This window comes from Acartia tonsa, chromosome 5, assembly GCF_053477335.1.
Source record: "Acartia tonsa isolate MP-2025a chromosome 5, ASM5347733v1, whole genome shotgun sequence".
NCBI classification, from domain to species: domain Eukaryota; kingdom Metazoa; phylum Arthropoda; class Copepoda; order Calanoida; family Acartiidae; genus Acartia; species Acartia tonsa.
In genome coordinates this window covers 37,520,393-37,542,087 of record NC_137264.1, presented here as the reverse complement: position 1 = coordinate 37,542,087, position 21,695 = coordinate 37,520,393, and the positions used below count along the sequence as shown (strand labels likewise).

The following is a 21,695-nucleotide window of genomic DNA, read 5'->3' as shown; positions in this document are numbered from 1 at the left end:
ACGGACAAACATGTGTACAATGTGACATATAGAGAGGCTTTGCTACTAGTAAACTTATAATAATAGTTTTGTTTCCTGATAAGAAGCTGTGAATGTATATTTGCTGGCTCTCTTGTTTATCCTATTCAACCGTTTCCAAACTGACCCCATTTTGTTATTTAAAAAAAAAGTATTTTTAGTCTATTGTTCTGAAATCACAGATTAATACAATAATAATTAAATAATAAGATAATAACTAAAATCAATTATAGTATAACGCGTGTAGCAGATTTTGTAAGAAATATTATTCATTGAAACTGGATTTTTGTTGATGTAAAATAGAATTATGATTTGACTCTTAGGTGTTCAATTTAACTTATTATATCAATTTTTTTAATGAAATAAAATACCCTTCCCCAATAAAAAAAAAACTACCATAGGCATAATTGGGCATAAAATTTGACAGATTTGTAAATTCCAATTCCTATATTCCTGGTAAATAATTTGGATTCTTATATTAATTAAACTTACAGGAATGGGACAATGATAAATTAACCTTCCCCCAGGGGTGTATATTCTACATGGGATCCCCTGCTCAGAGGGGGAGGAAAAAATAAAAATAAGTGGTTGGAGGGATAAAAAATGTAAAAATTAAGAAAACTGAAAACATTTTTTCCTTTTCCCCCGCCTCCTTGGTGTAAAAAACTTTTAAAAATGTGTGGTAGGAGGGATAAAATAAATAAGATATAGTGTTCTTTAAATATTTTTCCATTTTCCCCCTTCTTGGTGAGAAAAAACAAGAGGGGAAGAAAAATAAAAAAATTTGTAGCAGGGGAAAAAGAATAAATCTAGTGCAGAATATACACCCCTGCCTTCCCCTTAATTACTTAAAACTGCTTGTGGTAGGTGGTCAATATTGTGGAAAAGAAAGGGTTGCACATTAAAAACCATTTTACGAATTGAAATAAGAAATTTTGCTATTACGTTTCATTTTAAATCTTTAATTGCACCAGTTTTAACAAGAAAAAAATCTTCCAATTACACGCAGTTAATAAGGGTTATCACAATATAACATCACAATTAAATTAAATCATCATAAAAATTATAAAATAAAATAAATTTCTGGAATCAAATTAATAAATATTGGCTTTATAGTTAATCAATATTTGTTTATCAATGGTTGATTGTAATAATTATGAATGTATACAAGAGTTGACTAGTAGTAACAAATTAATGCAATTGTATCAAATAGAATTACTAAACTTCTTGGATCAAGTTAGATTTACAAATAAATATCTTTATCTGTAACTATGTAAATATAAAATCTGCTGAATAGTTTCTAAACAGCTAAGAGCCCAGGTTACACATTATAAGAAAGCGGTCAAATAATCTTGAATTTAAAATAAAAAGGAGCGCAAGGCTAAAGAAAACGCCCCTTTGTCAGATTTTTTAACAGTTATAAATACTGTGCGCTTCTTACAGTTCTTTCTTTAGTCAAATCATTTGATGTGCGAATTTACCTATCTATGAAGCCAGTATTTAGAAGCCGTTAGCTGCCAGTAAAATCATTGAGAAGAAAAAAAAACAATATTCGCATTTTTTACTTGATCCAATTTTTCTCTGCATATTTCAAAGATTTTTTTTGTTTGTTGTGAATTGAAATTACATAATTGTAAAATATCTTTGAATCTAATCTATGACTTAAATCCTGCTTGTTAATCAATAGCGGAATAAAAAGAAAGGACACATATATCCATAAATAGCGCAGCAATAAAAAAGGGAAAGTTTTTAGTTGTAAATTGGTCAAGTAATTTCTGCATGGAATTTATTCATGCATTATTTCTAGGTATATAATAAAAATAATATTCACATCTTAGTTGTAGGACATACAGATATTTTATAGTTTTAGAGTAGAAAGGTAAAAAATAAAGAGTTTTTGTTTTTATTTGAAAAATTATACCAATTAAATTACCTCTTTTATAAAGCAGTCATTTCACTTTCAACTATTATATCATTTTTTCTTTAGTTAACATAACTTTATGCAAATGGATTTAGTTCATCATCATAATCATCACCTTCGTCCCCGAAAGGATTCGCCCCACCCCCATCGCCAACGTTTGGCACATTTTTGGGACTTGGCTTGGGGCTGCCAAACGGATTTTGACCGCCAGACACCTGAAGACCGGCAGATTTTTCTGCAAACGGGTTATTTTCATCCAGGGACTCTGAACTCGCGGGACTGCCAAAAGGATTAAGCGGCGAAACTTTGTCCTTGGAAGGTACCGGACGGGGACTGGGCGATTTTGCCGCTGCCTGTCGCTGCAGACGTGGACTACCACCGCCGTATTGGCGGTGCTGCGGCGTGGAACGGGAGATATTTGAGGTCAGGCTTCCTGTTTCAAATGGTTGATTTCGGTTACCCTCTGAAAAATGAAACAAGATAAGTTTCATGAATTATAATGTTCTTAAATGAAATTAACTCCATAGTATTTATAGGCAAACAATTTTATTAGAATGACTGTTAAATTCTAATAGTTATAGCAACAAAATTTAAAAGAAAATGAATTAGACATCATATATAATCTTTAATATCATAGGTGTATCGACTGGAAATAAAATTCTAATAATAAGAATGATAAGGTACCTGCCATCCTAAGCCTAGCATCACTCTGTGGCTGTATGATTTGACTGGGCTGTGTTGACCGCAACCTTGCCTCTAGATCCACACCTGCTCCCACAGTACTAGATTCACGGGTGTTCTCAGATCTCATTCTTCCCTCACTCACACCTTGTCAAGTTAGTAAATGAAATCAGCTAAATGATGACCACTTCTCTACCAGAAAGAGTGGGCCTGGAGAGATGGGGGGGGGGGGGGTGTTGGCAGATGAAATCCTTGACTTTTAATATTATTTTTTTTTAAATTACACCCCCTTTATATTTTCTAATGTCGATTTCTCTTGGGAGGGTGAAGATGTCCTCACTCAGAATAGTTTAAAACCTCTCCTAAATCCATTGGTAGCTACACTATGAGTAAGAAACCAATGACATCGGTTTAGTGGTTTGAAAGATCTTTCATAATACAAACACACAAATATCATAATTATCAATTTATCGTCTATTGTCTTATCCCTTAAGAACCCTGTATAGTTCTGTAATTGCTTACCTTGATAAGGTTTGTTACTCCCGGCACCGGATCTCAACCTTCCTTCAGATTCCAGTTGGGTCATCCCACCTGCATAAAAATTTTCTCTGAGAATGTTAATATTTAATTACAAACGCGAATGTAACACAGTGCGTTCGAAGGTGCTTTGACTTTTGTGTCAGAACCTAAATTGGGACATAGTGCATTTCATTACCCTAGGTTAGGTAACTTCATTTTACTTTTCAATAAATCTAAAATGCAGCCGTTTTTGAGAAAATTAGATTTGAAAATTTCAAATTCAATTTTCATCCCCTAGGAGTTACCGCATTATCATACCAAGAAAAGCAAAGATTGTTTATTTAAAATTTTGAACAAGTTTGCTTTTATGAAGTCTTTCTTAAAACCTCTCTATATATGATTTATTTAAGCCTGAATTTCCGTGACCTTAGCAAAGCAACTGATAAAAATGGCTATGAATCAACCCACTTCAGGAGTGGTTTTATGAAGAACTTTATAAAAGCAAAGTTGTTCAAAATTTTAAATAAATAATCTTTGCTTCTCTTTACTCCTTGCTTAAATTTGATATTACTTCTTAAAGCTTCTTTACTAAAATAGCACAATGCTGAACGGTTCAATCCAGATTTTGTTTAAAACTCAAAAAGAAACCTATAAATGCTTGATATGACGCAAATATAAATCTCAAAATACCAATTTCTTTTTATAGAGATAGGTAAGCAGTTAATTAAAAAAAATTAGAATTCAGCCAAATTAATTAACTGATGAAAATCTGGTTTTAGATTGATATATGAAACAAGTTTATTAGGTAACTAATGTTAATCAAAGCGCCCACTCAGCCACACAACCCTCTTTTATAAAAAAAAAAAAAAATTAAGAAGGAGTGATTTTTAGTGTGTTTGTTTTTAACTCTAGGTGAGGTTAGGTTAGGATAATTTGGGAAAAGAATAACTCCGCAGTGCTAAGGTTAGACATAACAAAGAAAAACAAGGATGACAACATCCATAAAAGCGAAGCACTGAAACGGTAGGACAAACGGACATTAACACTTGTATAGTATCTGAACTAGAAAATCGGAACATAAATGTATAAATGTCGAATCAAAATTGTAAGTAAATTTGTTGAAAAACTGCTTAAAAATAGGATAATGCTTATGGACATACTTACATTTTGGACTTGATTATAGAGTTGCTTCGCTTATAATATTGTTCTTTGTTGTCCCAGGAATCAATATACAAAAAATCAGATCAAACGGATAAATAGAACACTTGAAAATTTGTTGTTAAAAAAGTAAAAAAATCAACATGTTTAAAATGGACGTACGGACATTCTGGTAATGATTATAGAGTTGCTACGCTTTCTAAATCGTACCCAACTACTACAGGAATCATCATGCAAAGTTTGAAATCGATAGGACAATTCTAACATGCCTAAATTAACGAATAAAAGCTATCTATCTCGGACGGACGGACGGACGTACGGACCGACCCTAATTATAGAAAAGCTCCGCTTTTAAAAAAGGGTTAAACAAAACAATTGGTTAAATCTAAGTTAGAATTTAGATGTATAGTGTTGTATGTAGGTATCTATACAAATACAAAGTAATAGTATTAAAGCTACTCTAACTCTATTCCGTATATTGGCCAGTCTTTCTGACTGCCTGACATTAAAGAAGTAGTTACCCAGCTGTTAACGGAGATAGACGGCTAAATTTTCTTGTTAATTTTAACTTGCCCCTTTAACTTTTGCAGTGCAATTTACCTTGTTTGTCAGTCCGTATGTTATGCTTAAAAAAACTTAAGAACTTTCCTTAACATCTCTTTTCAGTGCATCATATTTAGTTATTAAAAATACCTGTTGCTGGAGCAGCAGCCAACCTCAACCTGGCCTCGCTGTCAGTCTGAACTGATCCATAGCTACGCTCCTCCGCACGTAAACGTGCTTCTGACACCATGGTAGCTGCGCCACTATTGGTAGGCTTGTTATTGTAACCTAAAAAGATCAATTATTTTTTTATTTGATCTTTTCAAACACAAATAAGTAGGTATGAAAAAAAACTAGGGACAAAAGACCAGGATTTTGCCAAACATTATTAAGTGAAATTCTCCTTCTTTTATCCCCTTCAATAAAGTTACAGCACAGAAAAAGTTTTATGCCAACTTAACGCCAAAAAATATCTAAATTTTCAGCAATTTCCAATGGAATTAATTTACTGAATCACAGCCACAAAATTAAGTACAAAGCAGACCATGTTTTATAATAAAAATTTTCCAAAAAAACCTTTTCTGTAGATTAAAATTATTGGTTAAAGAGTTTATACACTGCTAGCTTCAAACTAACCAATTACAATTCAATAAAAGTACCCAAAATTTAAGAGCTTACGAATAAAATAACGGGGTAATAAAACTTTACGTTCCAGTCCAATGTATCCTCTCTCGATCCCTGTTTTCATTCCTATGCATGAAAGAACTTAAAGCTTTTACCTGGCTGCATCTGTCTAATAGTTGCTGATTTGGTAGACATTGAATTTGAGCCATTTCCACCGCCCCCATCTCCCGACGCGCTACCGCCAAAGTTGGGCGGGGCAGCAAACAGTCCGCGGCCAAAGTACTCCGCCACTATGGAGAATCCATCCTCGGCCTTCTCTAGCTGGGCGTGGAATTGGTCGTGCTGATATCTGGCTGCATCCTATAAGGAAAAATGAAATCTAGTAGTCATTAAACTTAGAACAAACTGCGGAGGGCCCCTATATGCAGTGCCCTGACCCTGCGGGTCTACCCAGTATAACCTAACCTGGCCCACAATAATAATCAAAGAAACAAAAACTAACCCTCCAGCGTATTTTCTATTTATTTAAAAAATAATGGGTTTCCCTTTAAGGGAACGTTAATTATAGCATAAAATACATAAATAAATAGCAAATATTTTGGCTTCAGGATTTTTTTACACTAAAATTTTTATATCATTTTTAATTTAAATCACCTGCGCTTTGATGATGTCCAATATCTTCTTATTTTCCTCACTGCACTTTGGACATTCCTGATAATAAACAAGGATGATTTTACATTCATAGGAAGCGATATAATTATACAACTACAAAAAAAAATACTTTTAATTTAAGAACAGTCGAACTAACGGACGAAGAAAAGAGCATCTGATCACATTTTTCTAATAGAAACCAACTAACTATCTCCAAATAGCGGTTGGACGGACAATATTAGTTATAGAGTAGAGAAATAAAAGATACCTATAGCAATAGGGAGCAAAGCAAAAAGGGCATAGGTATCTCTATTTGCATTATATGAACATATATTATTAGATATAAAGTCAGACTGTCAGACCAAAACGATGACTCGTAGAGTAGCCCTTCTCCTAATCTTTTTAATAACTTTTCACGTGTATTTAATTGCTAATATATATTGAATCCTGAATTCAACACAATAGAATCAGAAATCACTTTTCTTACATAAAATACATTAGAATTAACATAATTTAAAAAAAATTAATTTTCTCTATTTCGAATAGTACTTACTCTTATCATAACCAAAATCAATTTTATATGCCAATAACAAGGACAATAAGTTCCAGAGGTAGCAAAGCAACAACAATCTTGCAACATTTCATGTAAATATCACAAAGATGTAATGAACTTACCCTACACCCTACTCTTGGTAAAATAGGCAGGGAGGAAAGGGACATTGGACTGTAAATTACACTGGTATCTATGTGTTATTACCAAGTTATCTTATTTGTTGGCTTACCAATTTTGGTGCTTAAAGTGAAATTAAATTGGTTTATTTAACAGTATTCAATTCTTCAACCAATGATTTTAATCTTCAAAATGCCAATTTTGTTTATCATCATTGGGTGGATGCATATTATTTCTTTATCCAATGTCTTGCCACTGACCTGCTCATTATCAGCCAGAGCTTGGAAACAATGTTGATGATATCCATGGTAGCACAGGAAGTGAACACTGGGAAGATCCAAAGTTTGGTCACAGGCTGAACACTGAAAATAAACAAGCTTAAGGAGTCTTAAGGTATAAACAATAAAATTACCCCATAGATTTAGTGGTTTTGCGTAAAAAGATTTGGTACTTTATAGTATACTAGCGGCTGCTTCCCTAGCATCTAGGAGCTCTAAATTAGAAAGGATATAGAAGGGCAGAAAAATAGCTTAAAACCATATAAAGCTTAGTTAGAAAAATAAAAAAAATAGCCTAAAACCATCTCAGGGCCTATAAGTATACAAAACTTCCCTCTAAAGGAGAACCATATCGATTCAGTGGTTAGCGAGATCCTTCGCTACAGACAAAAAAGCTTAGTACTTTATATAATAGGATACCTACCAAATATAAACCGCTAAAGATTTTTTTGCGGGGGACAATTTATTTACAATTGATCAACCCCCCCCCCCCCCCCCCCCTCCTTACTGATAATGGTTAAGATTGGACGACAAACAAAGCTTATCTACATTTGTCTTATAACATATAAATATATTTATCTACTTTAGATTTTTATCTATATTTATGATATTACCCACCTTAGTTGACTGGAAGACGACAGCCTCTGTCTTGAGAGCATGGATAATCTTGCGCAGTTTATCTGACTCACGTCTGTATTCTTCTATCTTTACTTTGTCCTCAGTGATAGCTTGGTCCTCGGATTGCAGCGTTCGAACCAGGTATTCTCTAAAATAAAGTCCATAAAAGTAGCAGAAAAAATAAAAAACAAGTTAAAATGTTGAAAATATATAATCAGGGATCAAATATAATATGAAAATGGAAGAAATACAACCCCAATTATGATAACTAAAATTACCTCTTCCATAGGTTAATTTTATTCGTTGAAAGTTTCGACACCAGAAAATAATACCAACCCAAAGTCTTTTACAATGATAAAAGATGTTTATAAAACTAGAATTTATAGTCAAACGTTCCACAATGAGTAACAACATTTCTTGCCTAATTACTCAAAGTGCAGCTCTAGGACAGCTGGACAATATTTCTTACCTAATAACACCAAGGGTAGCTGTGGGACATATGGACAATGTGGTGACCACCAGGAGTGGCGACAACATTTCTTACCTAATAACACCAAGGGTAGCTGTGGGACAGCTGGGCAGTGTGGTGACCACCAGGAGTGGCGACAACATTTCTTACCTAATAACACCAAGGGTAGCTGTGGGACAGCTGGACAGTGTGGTGACCACTAGGAGTGGCGACAACAACCTGTGCTTCTCAATATTGTCCAACACCTCCTTGAAATAATTCTGCGGTACATCAGCGCCCGAGGCTGCTATAGATTGCAGGGCTGATACCCATAGATTCGGGTTTTGGCCTCCAAACCTAAATTTTTCAAATATACTTTTAACTTTATTTACTTATTATTTATATTTTACTTATATACTTTAACCTTAAATCGCCGTCCCAAAGAAAAAAAACCTTTTTTCAAAATTAAAATTAAAGGTGGAGTCCTTCTCCAAACCTCCCTCTCTCCATTTAAAAGTGCCTGCACTTCCCGAAGTAGTAGGTAAGTACTTTAAGAGTAACTTTGATTTAATTGATAACTTAAAATTTAACTTTATAAGATTTTTTTATTTTTGATTAAAAAAATATAATTGATCTTATTTCAGAAAAGCATAATAAATCTTTATAATGACCAAAGACACAATTAAAGTGTTTACATTAAAACTACACAAGTAGGTTGCATAAATCAGTTATTTTATAAAAAAAAATGTTATCAAAGTATGTGGTTTATGTTATTTTTTGTTACCCTAGTTATTACAAAATTTGCATGGTCGATATCATATTATAGTGAGGTGGGATCTTACTAAGGGCTATTTTTCCTGGGAAGGCGGTGACACGCGCATACACATCCTGATACTTTATAATATAAGGATTGAAAAAAAATAGTTGACCCTTGAAATGTATGCAGGTATAAAATATCTTTCCTTGTACCTACGAATATATTTCTCACAAAAATGTAATTTTAATGTCCTAGAAGTTTTATAAATAGGTCCTAATGGTATATTGTAGAAAATATTTTTTTTCTCTTTATTGTTTAACAAACTTATTTTTTAAACATAGGAAAAAGGTTATGAAAACACATAAGAAATACTTAGAAATAATATTAAAAATTTGAAGAAAAAAATTAATAAAATTACAAAAGTTTTTCATATATTATAATAAAAGTTTTATGGAAAAGTAATTACTATGTTTATCTTTTGATCAAATTGAAACCTTTTCTTCCAAAAAAATATCTTAGATAACTTCCTAACACGTTTTAAATGTATTAATTTTCCATCATTAGAAAACAGTATTTATTAAGACTCACTTAGTATGAAAATTATTATTCTTATAATAAAGTAACAGAATCTGGTTCTGTCTGTGTGTGTGTTTGTCTGCACAGAAGGATCTCACTAACCACTGAACCGATATGGTTTTCTTTTACAATGTAGCTTCTCATAGATTATGGGGAAGGTTTATAACTAATTGGGGGGAGTGCACCACCACCCTACAAAGAGAAGTCGCCCCTAGAAAAGAAAGTGCCGCTAGGTGACGCTACTGTGTGACCTACAGGACTTCGCTCACTAATGCTATAAGGAAGTTTACCAATGCTGTTTTAATTCTAGGCTTTTTTACTGTACCATTCCAATACAAAGCTACTAGACCCAAGGGGCGAGGCTATTAGTAGATCATACAGCCTTAAAACTTATGAAAGGGTGTATATTTTCTATATTTCCCCTCCCCTCTCAAGGGGGAGAGGGGAAGAAAAAATAGAGGTTGGGAAATAAATGAAAAAGGTTGGAAAATTACACCCCTGAATTTAATTATTTAAATGATACCTGCGACAAGTTAAAATTCCATCTTCATAATTTGCTGCCTGGAAATGGAACTTTAATATTTCCTCGTGAAGGCCACATTTCTGGTATATGTACAGGAAACCTGCAGGCATAAGGAAAAAATAAGGTTAAACAATGCTAATTTTTTTATTGTAAGACCCATGCGGTTAAAGTTACTCAAATTTTACTTTAATGTTCTGCTGTATTTTCAGTAAAAGAGCCTTGTCGAGCGCAGAACCCTCTACCCGCCAACATTTTAAAATAAAATTGTAAAGGGGAAAAGGGGTTGTATTACGTTGGTTTGTTTATTGCTTTAGATCAGGTTAGGTAAGGTTATAGGTACTCCACAAAGTCCACTGGTTATGCATAGGTAAAAAAAAAACATTTTCAATTTGTCAAATATATACCTATGAGTAAGAGGTTCAGTGCTCGATAAGTACTTTAAGAGAAAGCACATTTTTTTCTGCGTATACCTGGCGGGAAGTTGTTGAGCCTGCAGAGCACCAGCGCCTGCTCAGTATCATAGTTGGATCTGTCCGCAGTAAGAAGGTCCATTATTTTGGTCTCTGCTTTCCTTTTGGCCTCTCTGACAAGCAGAGCAACTTTCAAAGTTTTGTGATATTTTTACAACTACATCCTAAAGGGGATATACCCAACTCTTCCACTCTGTTTCATAACCTTAACTGTTTTCTTCTTAAATGACTTCAACTTAACTAATATGACACAGTGTGGCAGGGACGTCCAAAGAGAAGGGGTTAAGGGTTGATTTGATTAATCCCCCCCCCCCCCACCCGCAAATTTGAGACCATCAATATCTTGGGTAAATGTTATGGAGTAAAATGTTTAGGTATTATTCTACCCTTTCCCACCTCCCACCAACCTGAACTACCCCGTAAAGTACATCTTCACCCCCCGAAAAAAGTAGCACAAAATTACTATTGACAGAGCATAAAAAATAACCCCTTGAAAGTTATCTATACTCTTGCCTGTTATCTCCTGCACTCTTATAAACATCTAGGTTATATTCCAGCATAGTATTCCAGATGTGGGGAGAGGCAGGTTTCCTGGAGGTGGCCACCACGTGCTCCAGGTAATCAAGCATCTAAACAGAAACATAACAGGGTTGACGAAATCCATAAAAGCGCAGCTCTAAACTTAGACGGTCGGACAAACGAATAATAGTTGCAGAGTGTCAGAACGTAATAATCAGAATATTAATTTATAAGTGTAAACAAAAATGTATGTACCTATCTAAGATTCAACATTGCTTAAACAGGTATAGGATACTTTCTAGGGGCATTTTAGCATTTTTATTGAAATTTATCATCATTCACTATATTGTGGAACTGTAAGAAATGGCGACGAAACAACTGCCATTTTCTGACGAAAGGGGGGGGGGGGCGAAAGTGACACTTTTTGAAACCAAAACTAAAAGTCAACAAAGGAACTCAACTAAAAAAAGAGTTACAGGTCTGAGATTTTGCATGGCAGTTGCTTTATAGGGGTGCAATATGGAACTGTGAAGAAACGGCGGCGCAACCGCCGAAAACCGCCGTTTCCCGCCGAAATTTTTTTGCCTTTTCTCGGCGGTTTTCGGCGGTTGCACCACCGTTTCTTCACAGTTCCATATTGTACCCCTATAAAGCAACTGCCATGCAAAATCTCAAACCTGTAACTCTTTTTTTAGTTGAGTTCCTTTGACTTTTAGTTTTGGTTTCAAAAAGTGTCACTTTCGCCCCCCCCTTTTTTTGCCTTTTCTCGCCAGAGAATCAGACAATTTGAAATCATTTGAAACAAACTTTTTATCAACAACAAAATTTCAGCAAGAGCGGCGGTTCCGCCGCCATTTCTTTACTGTTCCACATTATACCTCTTTAATGCAACTACCATGCCAAATTTCAGTGCTGCAACTCTTTTTATGTTCCTTAGACTTTTAGTTTTAATTTCTTAAAGTATCACACCACCCGCCCTCCCCCTCTCATAAACTGTGAGAGACAGCTAACTTTTGGACATATGTAACAGGATACGAGGTATTTTAATTCAAAGAAAAGTTTTACAAAGTCTTCTTTTTATGGAAAAGTTCTATAGAAGAAAATTTATAATCTCTGAATACATAAAAGAAATATTTGATAATTGGGAAATTATAGAAATTATATTTTAAGTTAGGTACTAAATTGAGCTTTTAAGATGAAACCAGTTTTCAATTTATAGTATCAAAAGAAAAAAAGTTACGTGGGTACACTTGTAATGGAATAGTTATATATCGCATCGTATTATAGACAGTTTCCTTAGATATTAAATGAAAAATTTTAGGATTAAAACTGACACTGACTAAATTATCCGTAATGCGATGCTAAAAAAATTTATTTTTACATTTTCCTACTATTGAGCTGCATAGGTTGATAACCAATTGATAAACCATTAATGTTATTCATGTTTGTTTTAACATCTGATGTACCTATCCCATTCCTAACAAGTTTTTTATACCTGACGGCCGCTTTTGATGAAGAACGGGATAAAAAGCTCAGGATGAGATTCCGGCTGCTCTGAAAGTTTCTTCAGGATACTTGTAGTCTCTACTGGTTCTCTCTAATAGGACAATCAACATTTTTATGGGGAAAAAATAAATATTAGATAAAATAACTACCTAAAATACTTTTAGTTTAAGAAAATTTCTAAAATTGCACTTTCTTATTCTTTAAATACTGATTTCTTATCAATTTTCCTCCTTTTCAGTGAAATTTTTGTTACATATGGTAGGTAAATATTTTTAAAAAATTAATTTTGGATGTCGACTAAAATCGATGCTTTATTATACAAACAATGCAAGCATGACAAACCATAAAAGAGAAGCTCTCAATTTAAACGGTTTGACATACGAACATCAACTCTAGTAGAGTGTCAGAAGTTAGTATAGTAGAGTATTCGTAAGCCTAAACAAAACGGTCCTACATAAAGGGGGGAGGCGGATGTGCCACTTTTTGAAACCAAAACTAAAAGACAACAAAGGAACTCGACTAAAAAATGAGTTACAGGTCTGAGATTTTGCATGGCAGTTGCTTTATAGGGGTACAATATGGAACTGTGAAAAAACGGCGGCGCAACCGCCGAAAACCGCCGTTTCCCGCCGAATTGTTTTTTGCAATTTCTCGGCGGTTTTCGGCGGTTGCACCGCCGTTTCTTCACTGTTCCATATTGTAACCCTATAAAGCGACTGCCATGCAAAATCTCAGACCTGTAACTCTTTTTTTAGTTGAGTTCCTTTGACTTTTAGTTTTGGTTTCAAAAAGTGGCACATCCGCCTCCCCCCTTTGTAGCAACAATTTTTAAATACAGGTTCTTGCTTAAGGACATAATTATATTTTTAGGATTTGATTATAGAGACGCATCTCTTATAGGTAATATTGATAAATAAGATAATTTTAAAATAAAAAATATTTTGTCAAAAAAGTAAAAAAATCATCTTGGTTAAAAGCAGGTATGTCGTGTGCAGAGTCACCACATTTTAACCCCCCCCCCCCTTTGCTACACTTTCTAAATCCCACCAAATTGTTACAGAAATCATCATGAATTGATAGGACAATACTAATATGCCTGCCTAAGTTATCGATAAGAGCTGTCCTTTAAAAATGCTAATTGATTCCTGAATAAGAATTGATCCGTACAACTTCATCTGATGTTCACATTGGTCTGGTGGTAGCTGGTTAATATAACGTAGAGCCTCCTTATAATCCTGACAATTTTAAAACATTGTTTTGATATTGAACAGTTTTAACAAACAAGGAGTCTAATAACAAAGCAACAATATTTTTAACAAGGATGATAACATCTTAAAGTAGCGAGGCACCAAAAAAACCGTGAATGGTCTTACGGACAAGGTGATTCAAAAGCAGTTGTTCTGTGGTAATAAATCAATTATATAATTTTTAAAGAATAAAATTACGATACCTTAAACATTTGTATTTTTGTAACACGACTGACAGACCAACGGACCAAATATGTTACTTACTGGATGTTTATTGGTTTAGGTAATAAATGGTAAAATGCAAACTTTGCAGTCAAAGAATATTAAAATAAATTAACGACGGTAATATTAATCAATTCAGGATTTTTTGTACCCATTGTTTATCGAAACTATGTTTTTTTCCTGATTATCATCAATCTGAATTTTGAGATATAGATCATGTTTTGAATGTTTCTCCGCCAAAGCCAGGGCATGCTTCAGGAAACCAGCTTGCCTACACACACGTATAGCAATGTCAACATCAAAGTCAACCTCACGATCTTTTGTCATAATAAATGCATCAAGGTTTTTGTTATCTTTCAGCTTGGTGTAGCAATTTAAAAGCAGTGTTGTGTGGTCTTCTGTAGCTTCACCCTTAAATATTTTTAAAAAATTAGCTTATATTGTTACCAGGGGTGTATGTTCTGCACATGATTTTTTTTCCCCTGAAGCATTTTTTTTATATTTTTTCTCCCTCCTAGTTTTTTTTCCAGCAAGGAAGGGAAAAAATGGAAAAATATTTTCAGAACTTTTTATTTATTCATATCCCCTCTCCCACATATCTATTCTTTTAAGTTTTTTTCACCAAGGAGGGGAGAAATTTTTTTTAAAAATGTTTTAATTTAATTGAACTTTTAAAAATAAAAAAATATCCTTGGAAAACTTTTTTTGTTAAGTTTTTCTTGATTTTAGGTAGCAGCCTGAGCCGGAACCGCAAAAAAAATCAAACGGCTCCGCATCCCTACTTGCATGTTAAGTATTTTACTATGTCTGTGTGTTAGTACATTACAGGTGATTAAAGTAGAACACCTGCCGCTACTAGCAATTACGGCGAACAAAACGAGTTAACTATTGTTAGAAATGGAGTTTTGGTAATTTATATATTCTGTTATCTATAATCTCATATTAGAGCTGGATCTTTAAATCATTTCAATGGTGCGCGGGGTGATTTAGCGCACCATTAAAAGGATTTAAAGATCCAGATCAGGATTAGAGCTCATACCCAATACCTTCCAAAGGAGAGTCAAACATAGGACTAGAACAATAAACGATAAGTCCCAAACCCACTCAAATTACTCCTTTTGTAAAAAAAAAAATATTCAAAATATCCACCATACGAGTTTAGGGGGGTGTATTGTCCTTTTTCTCCTCTTAATCAACATTTATTGAAATTTTCCTTACCTTTCTATGTAAAGCTTGTAGGTAGGCCGTCAGATTATGAATCTTTTGAGTATCTAAATATTTTCTTATCACATAGGATGGCTCCAGGCAGCCGATAGTCTTTTCATATTGATCAATAGCTCCACTATGGTCTCCTTTCTCATATAGATGATCACCATATTGTCGAAATATATCTACTAAACCTTCCTTGCCAAGATTTTGGCTTCTGGCTAATTTTATCGCAACATCATAAAAGTTTTTCTTGAATAATATTTGCAACTTTGATTGAAGATCTTTTTCAACAAGCTGGATTATTTTTCCATCCGCGGATATAAGCAGGACAGTTCCCCATTCTGCACAAATTGATATCAAAGACTTGACTGGGGCTGAGAAACATATGATTTTGTTTTGGACATCAAAGATGGTGACACTGTCTTTGTTGCTGCCGTCGGCTATGGCTACAGCAAGGTACCCACGGGACCAGTTCAATATCTTCTTCCTACCATCCAAGACATAGCACTGTCCACGTCCCTCGGGGTTATAAAAGTAGAGTGCGTCTTTCTGGCCTAAAAAGAGATTCTGTGTTAATCTTATTAATATCAATCAAAGTTTATATTTTCAATTTATTTGTGTAACTGCAATATAACTATGGCCTGTTAATGTCCGTCCAAATAACTTTTTTAACTGAATATTATGATTATAGGTCAGCAATAAAGACATTTGAAAAACTTACCTTTCACTAGAAAGTTTTTGAGATAAGCAAATAATGACTTATGGTTACCATTCAGAAAAAAATGTTTGTAGGAATAAATCACAAGAATGTCGTTAAATATTAGTATTTCATAGGGAAGTTAAGATAAAGCATATGGCCTTCTTAAAGTTTTGCCTTAGTGTTTTGATTTTTTAAAACAACATGAACATGGTAAATTTTTCTAATTATTAATCTTTGAAAATATATTTGGTTCACTAATTTAGGTTAAAATGCATTTTGTGTAGGTAACTACCCCTTTACAAAAAAAATTGTCAAAATCTAAATATCTCCTACCTGTGATTAAGTGAGCATCATCAAAATTTGTTGTAGCTACAGCAAGACCAGGCTCACAACCCAATGTATCTATGCACACTTTAGTTTCTTTATCTTTAACACCTAAAATTAATAGGTACTTAGTCTGAAAATTAAGTAAATGTCAAAAAGGGTTGAGATAAAAATTGGAAAATTTGCATTTATTTACAAGGATGACAAGAATCATAAAAGCGTAGCTCATAAATAAAACAATGCAATAATGTCCCTACAACTTTCAGACAATTCAATTTGAGTTATGATATTTCATGGAAGTTTTATCAAATATAAGTTTTTAAACTTATCAATCTAATTTGATTAGTTACAAAGTCTACAATATAAAAAAGTGCACGAATTTTTACTAGATTGTAGAGTAGCTATACTACAAATATTGTAATAAAAAAAATATTCCTAATTTAATTTCTTACCCACATAAAACAGAACGACATCGTGCAAAGTAGCAACATAAAGTAGAATAGCCGAGCTTGTAACTATAAAATGAAGACCAGAGACAGTTTCTCCCTTCTCTATTAAAACCTGAACAAATAAAATAGGTAATACATATCAAGCTAAATAACTAAAAAAAATATATGGATATGTCTCAAGAATAATTGGCGCTTTCACATTAAGTATCCTCTTGAGTATTGATAATTCTTTATTTTGAAATAAATTGAAAATAAGCAAGGTGGGCAGGGTTTCGGGTCCGCATTGATTGTATGCGGATCCAGATCCTCAAAATTTGGTCGGCGCGGATCCGGATCCGGTTCCGGATCCTTGACAATAAAAATAAAATCACCAAATTTTTCAATAAAATTTATTCTTTAATTCGAAGTCAAAAATACTTTTAATTTTCAAGTCTGAACCTAAACCTTAAAGATTGGCTCTCATCAAGAGAATGTCTGAGATTTTATATAAATTTAGGTAGATTTTTCCATTTTTTTAGCATTTTTTGAGTCCAAGGATCCGGATCCGCATTTTTTTGCGGATCCGGATCCTTGGACTCAAAAATATGCGGATCCTTGCGGATCCGGATCCGAAACCCTGAAGGTGGGGATAGTTTTCCGTTTGTTGTTTATTTATTACCGTAGGATAGAATAAGTTAAATTATATTTGGGTAATAAGTAGCTCCGCAGACTTTAGGCTTTACAGGTACAGCACAGCGGTCTAAGGCCGGACATTTCGCCAAAAATCAACTTTGGAGTTTCTCTAAATTAACAAATTATTTTGAAAATATATACCCTATCTCATATAAAACAGAAGAGTTTTTGTCTTTTTAGTTATTGGTTGATGAATTATGAACTTTGAAACATGAAGGTTAAGGATTATTTTCACGTCATGAATTTTACCTTTTGAATTTTCACCATCTCTGGAAAAAATATTTTTTTTCAGTGTTACATTGATACAATCAAGTTTCTTCACCTATTTATATTTATAATACTACATGATCTGTTAGGAAACTGGGGTTTAAAATTTTTTTTTTACTTTTTTCATCCATTTTTATGTTGTTTTTGAAAAATTTTCATGTCATTTCTTAAATATTTTTGCAAAAAATTTTGGCAATAATTTTCAGTTTTTTAAGTTTTTCACCAAAAACCGGGCCCCGCAACATACCAAACCATATATTATTCTTAATATACAGGTATAATGCCATAGTTTGATGTTTAGTTTAGGTTGTTGCAGGGCCCGGTTTCTTGCAAATTTTAACTTTAATTTAAGGGGCCAAACTCTAAAATTACAATACAAGAAGAAAAAATTGTTGCAATTTTTTTCTTTTCATTGTTAATTTTAATTTCTGATGCATTTAAACTGCTTATAAAGTGCCTACGATAAATTAAGAGACTTTATGAGATTTAAAATGAATGTTTTAATATTTTTAAGGGGGGGGGGGGGTGTTTAATGCATCCTTTTCGTAATCAAAGCGCAAATGGCACTTAGAATCCGAATTTTGTTATGAAACTTCGCATGAATATTCCTTGATAGGTCTATTTTCCCTAAATCAAACAAAAAGTTGGAAAAGTAATGGCTAACGGCTGGCGGCTCAGCCGTTTAGCAGTTTTTTTTGCCATTTTCAGGGCAAATCCATCATTTATTACATAGGAAACAACTTCTTGAAACATAATTTTGCTATATTTGATGTTAAATTCTTAAAATGTTAAATAGCCATTTTAAGAATTTCTTGTGCCAGCTGCTCAACGGCTAGAACTAGCGGAAAAGGCTGGGAGTGGCCAAGAGTATGATGTGTAGATAGGGCTTGTGTCGTAGCTAGGGGTAGGTTTTTATGGGTGCTGAGCTCAAAAATACTTCCAAAAATAGTGGAGGCCCATCCATATGGCAGCTGGGAAACGGCTTCTGCTCAGCTTTTAGCCATTTTATAAGACTATTTAATGATATTTTTTAACAATAAGAATTTCGGTAATTTTAACTTCTTTCATTAATACCCATTTCTAATTAATTTTACTGGATATATTAATAATTTTTTTAATTTCTAGATTTAGCTGTTAAACAGCTAAAAACATTACTATATAGATTAAGTACCTATTATTACTTATCTAAGAGAAAATAACTTCGTAAAAAAGGGTGAAGAAACTTGAATTAGTTGTATGAAATGTATGTTGCACAAGGTTGGTGATTGGGCATTTACCTTTATATAATCATTTCTACAGTAATATTTATTAATGCTTAAAGGTTTTTCAATGTTTTATTGCTATAAAACATCGAATTTAGGCACTTTACCAATTAAGAAAATATTATGAAAATATTAAATTTTAGCTAAGTTTCAAAGTATTTTCTAGACCAGTTGGCTTTTGTTTTTCTTCTCTATATGAATATACGAGTTGCATTGGGTAATAATAAGGCGCAGGCTTTTTATTTTGAACAATTCTATCAACTACAAGCTGAGAAAATTGACTTTGAGTAGAGGTAGGTGAAATGTCCACCAAAAGGCCAAAATAGACCACTGTGTACAGGTCCCGCAGAGGTTAGTCGTAAGGGGAAAAAACTATATCCCCGCTCTTATTTTCAATTTCAAAATTTTTCATTTCAAAAATAAAAATAGAGGAGAGAGTCAAATCTCAACAAGCATTTTTAAAAACAAATTACCTTGTTTTTAAGTCCCTTCTCTTTGGTAACATCCCCTCTTTGAAGCAAAACTGTTCCATTCTCAAATGCTATCGCCATCAATTGGAGATTCTCATTAACAGCCAGCATAACCGATTCTGTTGGGGGTCCACCTTGACCCGGCGTGGGTCGTGAAACTCGAACCTATAATGCAAAGATGAAATATTATGTACATAATAAATTCTACATATGTACCTAGTTAAGAGATAAATTGCTATTACAAAAATTTCCTAACAAGGAGGTAAGTGTTTATACTGTACAACTATAGAAATAATCATAATAGTTTATTTCCAAGTCTACTGATAGCATTAGCAATATGATGTTTAGAATTACTGTTAGGTCCCATACAATTGCACGTGTCAAAGTAAGGACATTTGATATGAAACCAAGGTAATAAGGTAAAAAAGGAAGGCTCTTTTTAAAAATGTGTTTCTGATAATGATCTTATAAATTATCCTTTTTATTTGAGGATTGTGTAATAAGACTATAGTCGATGAAACAAATATAACATAAAACGATTATTATGCGCAAATGAGTTTATAAAAAATAAGAGCTAAACAAATTAATATGCAACAAACCTGGGCACAATCTTTCTCTAAATCCCAAACTTTTATGCACCTCACCCCAGCCTCACAACCCAGACCAAACAAATGGTTGGAAAGCCTGGGAAGGACCAGCTGCTCTACAGGTCCGGCCTCCCAGCCGCCGACACAAGTACTCTCCCAGTGACGATTGTACAACCAAACTTGTCCATTTGAATCTCCAAAAATAACATTGCCCCGGCCGCTTGTTGTACAGGTTATTGTTCCTTCACCTATAGGAATTGATCAAACTTTATTGCAAATTCATAAAAAAAAAACATACAACTAGATAGATTATACTTCAATTTAGACTATAAAATTTTTTGATCGACATGTAATGCAGCAGAAAACATTACTAATAAAAACATTCTTTTTATTAGGAGGGGGAAAAAATGCTAGGCAAAATTTCTGCAAAATTATTAAATTCAAAATTAAATAAAGGTAGTATTTCATATAAATTTGGTCGACAAACATACTTATATAAGATTTTTACGTAATAATAATTTTCAAAAACTTTACCTAGCTGCAGTAATACGTTAAAAATATGTTGTTTTATATAATTTATAAAAATGCAAACCTACCTAAATTTTTAGAAATTTCTCCTTTATCAACATCCCTAAGGATATCAAAGAAATTAAGTTTTCTCCAGTTAAAAAACGACATTTTTATGCAGTCATATCTAAATCTAAATAAAATATTATATTTTTTATCAAAATTAATAAATTATTTTTGCGAAATATTCGCAAGAAATTTAATTTGTTATGATTTGGGTTTTGTTGTCATTTGTTGACATTAGCCCCGCCCGAGCAGAGGGGTTTGCGCGATGCCGCGTGGTTTTATAAATATGAAGACGACATTATTCCTTATTCGAAAAAGAATGAAATCCTAAATTTTTAAACAATATTTATATGCATTCGACAACTTTTGACATCCTGAGAGTATAAAATAAAGTGGCATTTTTCATAATTTTACTCCAGACTGTTGCCTACCGACACGAATATGAAAAACCAAGGAATTTAAATAGGCCTAATACATTGATAAGTATTTTTATTTATGAACATATCAAACCTGATTTGATTTGTATCATTTAATTTTGGTACCAGTGAATATGAAATTATTTCTTAGCCGTTTAAAGAGTAATTTTTCATATATTAAACCACTGTGCTTTCTATAAATTTAACGTTGCTTAAGTACTTATTATATTTAAATTTATTTCTCAATCTTAATTGTAAGTTATAAGTTTACTTACACCTAGCAAACAGAAATAGTTTATTATTTAATTATTTGACACAAAATATATCATATTTTCATAATGACTTACAATCTTTATTTCAGCATATCATTTAGTTTCTTCAAATTTATTAGTAATTTTATTACTTTGTCATTAGAACGCCCCTTTTGGATAGTTTTGTCCTCGTTTACAATAAGTTATAAAAAATCTGTATTTTTATATATTATTTTTCTGGTCTGAAACTTGATTTTGTATACAAGGACCTGAATTCTCCTATCCCACACCTCATGATTATGGGCGTGCGATCGATAAAAAGGACAGTTACCCCACCCAACTAACCCCCTGCTTCTCCCTTTGGTAAAAGTCATATCGTGCATGCACCCTTCTTGGAAAAATGAAACACCCGTAAAGTGCCTTAATTGCCAAGGATATATAATTTGCAAAGGTATTAATTAACCTCAGAGAACATTTGTTTTAATTCTTGGGATAAAATTCTTATCCCCTCCCCCCCCCCCAAAAAAAAAAAGTTTTTTACGCACCTTATGATTGCCCTTTGCCTG

General features: G+C 33.3%; 1 protein-coding gene across 1 annotated transcript; it reads right to left on the bottom strand.

Annotated features, from left to right (window-relative positions):
• Positions 1 to 186: 186 nt before the first annotated feature.
• On the bottom strand, positions 187 to 20,708 carry Vps11 (vacuolar protein sorting 11). The gene is made up of 22 exons (XM_080162572.1): positions 20,486 to 20,708; positions 19,902 to 20,137; positions 19,306 to 19,467; positions 16,635 to 16,743; positions 16,192 to 16,293; positions 15,168 to 15,712; positions 14,118 to 14,360; positions 13,628 to 13,715; positions 12,470 to 12,573; positions 10,969 to 11,084; positions 10,456 to 10,568; positions 9,986 to 10,085; positions 8,301 to 8,486; positions 7,682 to 7,829; positions 7,046 to 7,147; positions 6,119 to 6,175; positions 5,620 to 5,824; positions 4,991 to 5,128; positions 3,143 to 3,211; positions 2,624 to 2,767; positions 1,952 to 2,402; positions 187 to 1,679 (listed from the first exon to the last, which is right to left on the bottom strand). Exons 1-21 carry the CDS (start codon positions 20,565 to 20,567, stop codon positions 2,017 to 2,019), a joined length of 3,435 nt encoding a protein of 1,144 aa, XP_080018698.1. The 5' UTR covers positions 20,568 to 20,708; the 3' UTR covers positions 187 to 1,679; positions 1,952 to 2,016.
• Between the last annotated feature and the right edge of the window lie 987 nt (positions 20,709 to 21,695).